This window comes from Nanorana parkeri, unplaced genomic scaffold (genome assembly GCF_000935625.1).
Source record: "Nanorana parkeri isolate BGI_ZX_2015 unplaced genomic scaffold, ASM93562v1 scaffold1700, whole genome shotgun sequence".
In the NCBI taxonomy this organism is placed as follows: domain Eukaryota; kingdom Metazoa; phylum Chordata; class Amphibia; order Anura; family Dicroglossidae; genus Nanorana; species Nanorana parkeri.
The window spans coordinates 269,213-276,437 of record NW_017307968.1 but is presented as its reverse complement, the minus strand read 5'-3'; the positions used below and the strand labels follow the sequence as shown (position 1 = coordinate 276,437).

Here is a 7,225-nt window from a genome sequence, read left to right as displayed (position 1 = left end):
CTCTCTTATCTCCCAATTCCCTTTCTCCCTCTCTGGGATCACACCTCCCCTTTTCATTGCTTTTTGGAAGGGAAGGGCGGCTGCTTGGTCTGTGAATGAATGAGATTCTGCCGGGTGGGGGGCAGGGTAGGAATCTGAAGTCATCAGGAGCCCCCCCAAGATGCCTGCCGTTCAGGTGACCTGACTCTAGCCGTAGGCACACAACAGCGCTCTCCAGACACCTTGCTGGTCGTTTTGCACAAATGATCGGTGCATGAGCAGGAACAATTATACATTTTAACCAATGGAGCATGCTAGACAATATTAGAATGCCCTTTCCAGGTACAGGAAGGTGAAATGAAGGTCCGAGTGCATGCAGACAGGGAGTGGATGGAAGAGGTGAAGGCGTTCAGCGGCAATGAGATACAACGAAGGAGGAAAAACTGTATTTTATGATAAAAAATTGGCAATTGTTTATGATACTCAGTGCTTAAGCAACAGAAATATCACCTTGTGAGGGTTTATATCTGCTTTTCGTGAACCTGTTGCTTTGCCCTGTGCAGGTTCACCTGTAGGAGTAACTGAATATTCAGCGCAGTTACAGTTATCCTCCACATCCCCCAACCAGTCTTCAGCAAGCCATACACTACTCAAATTTTCGGCTGAATCGGGAAAAATGTGAGCTGCGGGTGGCCCCATCAGCACCACCCAGCTTGACAAAAAGTCGAATGAACTGGCTGGTAAAAAAAAAATGTTGGCTGAACAGTAAGTGCGGCCGATAAACTGCAGTCACTGTCCGGGTATTCTGATGGTGGTAGGCGTGGGGTTCCTCCGGGTTTTCTCCGGGTACTCCGGTTTCCTCCCACATTTCAAAAACATGCTGGTAGGTTAACTGGTTCCTTGTCTATAACTGGCCATACACTGGTAGGTTTTCCAACGAACGTTCATGCCAAAAATCCGAACATTTGATAAAGCCATCAGAGACTTGACGAACGCCGTTCAAAATACTAACATTCAATTTTGGAATGAATGGAGTTTCCCAAACAAAAAACCACACTCACTGTTAGAATTTTGTTTGCTCGAGAAAAAATTTCGACCCTGCTCCAATTTTTTAAATCAACATGGTTGAAATTGATTATGAATTTAACCTCATTAACCATAAGGGCTCATTCACACGGGAATCGGCCGGCACGTACAGCTCCGTGCTGCGTGCACGGCTGTATCGGGCAGCTCCCAGGAAGGACAGGTGCTGCGTGTGATTAGTATGCAGCCCCTGTCTTTCGCTATGGGACTACGCGGCCATACGCCCCCCTGCGCTCACCTCAATTGCAAGTCCGTACGGGCAGCTCCCGGAAAGGACAGGTGCTGCGTGTGATTAGTACGCAGCCCCCGTCCTTCTCTATGGGACTACGCGGCCTTAAGCCGCCCTACGCTCACCCGCCCTGCACGTTTGTGCGGGTGCAGGTGAGCGTACTTGTACGCTGACGGGATGGATCCTGTCTGCGTCCGAGCCGGGACACCCGCACGGACGTGCATTTGAGGTGAGCGTAGGGGGGCGTATGGCCGCATACTCCCATAGAGAAGGACGGGGGCTGCCTACTAATCACACGCAGCCCCTGTCTTTCTCTATGGGACTACGCGACCATACGCCCCCCTACGCTCACCTCAATTGCAAGTCGGACAGGTGCTGCGTGTGATTAGTACGCAGCCCCTGTCTTTCTCTATGGGACTACGCGACCATACGCCCCCCTACGCTCACCTCAATTGCAAGTCGGACAGGTGCTGCGTGTGATTAGTACGCAGCCCCTGTCCTTCTCTATGGGACTACGCGGCCTTAAGCCGCCCTACGCTCACCCGCCCTGCACGTTCGTGCGGGTGCAGGTGAGGGTACTTGTACGCTGACGGGATGGATCCTGTCTGCGTCCGAGCCGGGACACCCGCACGGAGGTGCACTTGAGTTGAGTGTAGGGGGGCGTATGGCCACGTAGTCCTATTAATTTATTATGGAAATGCTGCAACATCATTTTTTCAAACGAAATTCTTCTGGTGTATGGCCAGTTTAAATTGGCTCTAATATATGTGTGCCTTTGTATACAATATGTATATGAGATGGGGACCTTAGATTGGAAGCTCTTGGAGGCAGGGACTGATCTGAATGTGCTCTTTGTAAAGGTCTATGTAAATTGTTGGCACTATATAATGATGATAATAATAATACAAATAATAATAATGATAATAATAATAATATAATATGCAGAATAAATAAATCCCTCTATCAGTAGGTTCACTTCTCAGGAAATTGGACGCTAGCTCGCCACCATGCCCAACAGATTTGGAGGACAGATTATCTGGTGAGGGTAAAGCTGTGGACAAGTGCGTCCCTCTTGGCACTCATTAGTTTGACAGAAGCTTCCTCTTTTTTTGAAGCTGCAGACAGACATGTGGCCGGAATGTGGCTTTTGAAAGCAGCACGTTTTATCCTGAAAGGGTTTTCTAGCTTCAGATCACTTGAAACAACCTTATGGGTCTCAGGGGCAGTGCTGGGACAAGAATACTATGATAATATTGCCAACAACCTCCACAAAGCAAAAGAGGGGGATGTCAAATTACCGGGACCTGAAATATCACTTCTGGCTGCATTTGGCCTTAAAGGAGAAGTATTGGGAGAGTAATGAAATACTCTTCCTAATGCCTTAAGCCAACTCTATACTAAGAGCTGAGGGATCACAAACCACTGATTGCTCAGCTCATGGTCACCTCCCTGCAGACTGTCAGTCTCTGCTCCCCGCAGGGATTACCCCCTCCCCTCTCTCTGTTCCTCCAGTGCTCATTGGTGGGACAGACAGCAGAAGGGCCATGCACAGCTGGCTCTGGCACTGGCTCTAGAGAGTCAATCAGACAGCAGGGTGGATATTGTGGGGATCCTTCCCAGCTGCACCGTGGCTCTGCGCTGTTAGCATACAGCAGGCATTATGGCTGCTACAGAGCTCAATAGCTCAAACTGAAAATTATACATTCAACTGAACCAGTGAAAGGAGTGACTGTACACCCTCTGTTCCTCTCGGACAGGGCCCTATTGAGGATCAATCAATGAGAGGGAATCTGAAGGCATACAACATATGCTGCACTCTTAATGTTATGGTATACCATGCAAGCAAACCAATAAGGGTCTCCCTGCAACGATCGTAGAGAGATTCAGCGGCTCCCAGCAATTGATTAATTAATTAATTAATTGACTTTTGTTGAACGAAGGGTCCCAAGGAGGCCAAAGACTGGACAAATATTGGCCAAGTCAGCAGGACTCTAAGAAAATTCCACCAGCTTTAGGCTAGCCATTAACAGGGTGGATGGAGAATCCCCCCTGCCAGCTATTATGTTGAGGGTGGTGGCTGCCTGAATACCTGAAGAGTGACTGTGGTCACTGTTTGGCCAACATTTTTCCACCCAGTTCCTTCAGTTTTTCAGTTGACTTTTGTGAAGCCGGGTCATGCTGAAAGGGCCACCCATGGCTTTAATTTCGGCCAATCCAGCAGGAAATGGCCAAAATGTGAGCCGTGTATGGTAAGCCTAAACCCATTTATCACGAGCGATGCTCCGAGTGCTGATGTTGTCTGGAGATGCGCTTATTTTACAGTCATTACAACCAGGTCCTACCACACAAACAACAAGAAGCCCAGCTAATGTATGATTTTCAATATTTCACTGGAAGCAAAGTGGGTGACCCAGTTTCTGAGTGGGGGGAAGAGATCAAAGCCTCGGCAATCGGGTACCCGCAGCAAAAATATACAAATTAAGTCGTCTTTCAGGCTGTTAAATTGGGGGGAAAGCCAGTCTATGCAGTAGGTGTAATTTATAGGAAAAATTTATATATTTCACGTCCCCCTATTGCTATTTTTAGGTACGGAGCGTAAATATATTCCCACTCCCCAGAGCAGAGTAGTTTTCCTTCCACTCAATCATAGTGGAATTCTTTCTGTAATTTCGGATGTGCAGAGCTTGCACAAAGTGACACAGCAAGCTGAAAGACAACCTTTCACCATGACATCTGGTCCTTCATCCGCTTCCACCCTTATGTACTGACTATATGAAAACAATAATTAACTCATTAGAGGTCATTTACTAGGAGAAAAAGGCAAATGGATTGGTGAAAACAGACTAATCGCATGTCTGCGCGTAGATTTCCCTGCCTGGGGGTTCCTAATGCTGATTGCGTACATTCTCGGATACACTGCAGTGGATTCTAGGGTAGGGAGTAACTGAACCAATTAGAGGCGCTCCGTGTTATATGGAACTTTCCACCAAAAATAAAATAAAATTAGAGGACTAGGTGAAAAGGACAAAAAAAAAAAAGATTTTCAAAATAGTTTTTCTCTTTTTGAGTCAGGTAAAAAAATAAATATTGCATGTGAACATTATATATAGTTTTATAGCCAGCCAGGAGGTCACATGTTTTGCTGTTTTTCTTATCTACCCGAAGGCCTCATTCACACGAGAAAAGGCCGGCACATACAGCTGCGTGCTGCGTGCAGGGCCGTATCGGGCAGCTCCTGGGAAGGACAGGTGCTGCGTGTGATTAGTATGCAGCCCCTGTCCTTCTCTATGGGACTAAGCGGCCGTACGCCGCCCTACGCTCACCCGCCTTGCACGTCTGTGCAGGTGTGGGTGAGCGTACTCATACGCTGACAGGATGGATCCTGTCTGCGTCCGAGCTGGGACGCCCGCACCTGTACGGACCTGCACTCGAGGTGAGCGTATGGTTGTGTAGTCCCATAAAGAAGGACAGGGGCTGCGTACTAATCACACGCATGCACCTGTCCTTCCTGGGAGCTGCCCGATACGGCCGCGCACGCAGCATGGAGCTGTACGTGCCGGACTTTTCTCGTGTGAATGAGGCCTTATAAAAAAAAAACAATGCTGTTTACAGACCTCAGTAACTCAAGCTGAAGTTTACACTCACAACTGAATGAGCAGTAATTTTTCCCCACTCCCACCCTTCACAGGGCTCATTCCCAGTTTCAATCAGAGGCAGAGTGTTAGAGTACTTCCTGGTCTGCCTGTACTGCTAATGATGTTCGCAGGATCCCTGACAGGGTTTCCAGAATCCTTGCCAGAACTTCTAATGGCACTTGCAGAATTTTTGCTAGTACCTCTCGTTTGAATGAGGCCTTATAAAAAAAATGATGCTGTTTACAGACCTCAGTAGCTCAATAGACCTCAGTAGCTCAATAGACCTCAGTAGCTCAATAGACCTCAGTAGCTCAGTAGCTTTATGGTGCAGCTACCAACTTAGCGATCCGATAGGTTGGAAACTGTCTAATTCCTACTTTTCTCAGCCTGCGTTGGAGATCCGCAAAGGTGGGAACAGCCTCCATTGCGGTTTGTCGCGTGACCGAAGTAGCCTGTCGCATGAAAAGGTGCTGGAGCTATTTTCTGGCGGTTGTCGCATCATTTGGATGCCATAGACATCTCTATGCATTGAAAACCGCGCAACAATCGAGCGGTTTACAATGAACAGTCGCGCGATCGAAAACGCGCGCCAACCGCGCAAAAACAGCTCAGTATCTGAATCGCCTAGGTGTGAACCTAGCCTCATGGTAAAAGCACCATAAAGGTGTCTTCTAAAAGCAGGTCACATGATCTGACTGTCCTGCTTCCGTTTTAAAAGATGCAATCTAGAGGGAGGGCTTGCTGCAGCAAGTTAGCAGTCATTTGACACTGGATATGACTAGGGGTAAGGGTTGCAGATAGAAATCATTTTTTTTCACTCCTTGACTTCCACTTGGGCCTCATTGCTTCAAGGTGACCGGTGCTCTGCCGTGAAGAGCCAGATGGACAACAAAGAGTAAAGAGCTGAATCTTACCTTGACATACTCGCTTCCCGCATCCAGGGTATTGCAAGTGCTGCAAGAGAAGATGGGAGAGTTAGGACAAATTAAAGGACACATACATGAACTTAAAGTGTACGTAAACCCGGACAATTCATTTCTCTTATTTGCTCCCTTTTGTTAAATACACGATTGCATTAATATCTCAAACATTGTTATTAGCCCTGTTTAGTTCACCTTCCTGAACTACAGAACACCCATGATGGAGATCAGGAGGGGTCATAACACATAGTCATAACACACTTCCTGTCCTAGGGTGTCAACACTTCTCTTCCATAGATGATTATGAGTGAATGTTGCTACCTTAGAACAGGAAGTGTGTTATCGGCAGGTTCACCAGATTAAAATAAAAGAAAACTAATGCAGCCACCACATCTAAGGAATGATAAGCTGTGATAGATCACATTTTTCTTCTCGGGTCTAGATGCAATTTAACTACTGGGGCAGCAGATGGAACTGCTGCAGCAGGGCACATGAAAAAACAGCACAACTGTAAGAGTGTTTTCTCTTCAGGGTCCAGTGCCAAAATCTCAGTGCTTCACCCTCTCTACAATCCAGCCTGCCCGAATCTGGTCCACCAGGCCATTTCATGTGGCCCTTGCAACTCTCCTGTAGCTGTGGCACCTCTCCTCGTCTACATCTCCACCTTGTCTCCGATACTAAGTGCCAATAACGGCGCTTAACATTTTCAAAGCCGGCGCTGTAAACAGGTGCCAGGCTTCACAGGTAGGCTGCCGTCCTATGGATTGCGGAACTTGTTTACAGCGACCCTGGAAAAGCACCCTCCCAGTGCCGAGGGCATGTGGCCTAGTATGGAAGGGAGCGAGCGCCCCCCTTTCTTGCCCTGCCAGGCCTGTGCTCGGATCAAGGGTCTGGTATGAATTTTAGGGGGGACCCCGTGTTTTTTCCCCCCATTTTGGGGGGTGGGGTTCCTCCTTAAAATTCCTACCAGACCTTAAGGGCCTGGTATTGTTTGGTAAGGGGGAACCTCGTTTTTTTTTTTTTTATGTCATTATTTTTTTCTTTACAAATGTCATTTTGGCTGCAGCAGGTTCTATACATTGTACAGATGTGCCACTTTACAACCAGGTTAAGGGGACCTGTGACAGATTGTACTGGCCACGGGGTGAAGTAATTGCTGGCTACTATGTTAGCAATAGGTTGAAACAGGCAGTCAGTTACAAAATGGGTTAACTCACCTACACAGGGTGTGGACAGAAGGTATTAAAAGGAGATGCAGCTAAAGGTCCCCACACCCCTTACGATAATCGCGGGAAATCCCGCGATCGTACGATTATCGTAAGGTGTGTGGAAGCCGGGCGACCTCTACTACTGTAAGGTCGCACGACTTTAAACTTACG

General features: G+C 47.6%; 1 protein-coding gene across 1 annotated transcript in view; it reads right to left on the bottom strand.

The window, feature by feature from the left end:
* The window catches only part of SH2D3C (SH2 domain containing 3C), a 45,157-nt gene that overhangs the window by 29,189 nt on the left and 8,743 nt on the right, over positions 1 to 7,225 (bottom strand). Inside the window, exon 2 of the mRNA XM_018571206.1 lies at positions 5,841 to 5,880. Within this exon, the coding sequence (XP_018426708.1) occupies positions 5,841 to 5,880 (40 nt within the window). The remainder of the gene's footprint in view (positions 1 to 5,840; positions 5,881 to 7,225) is intronic.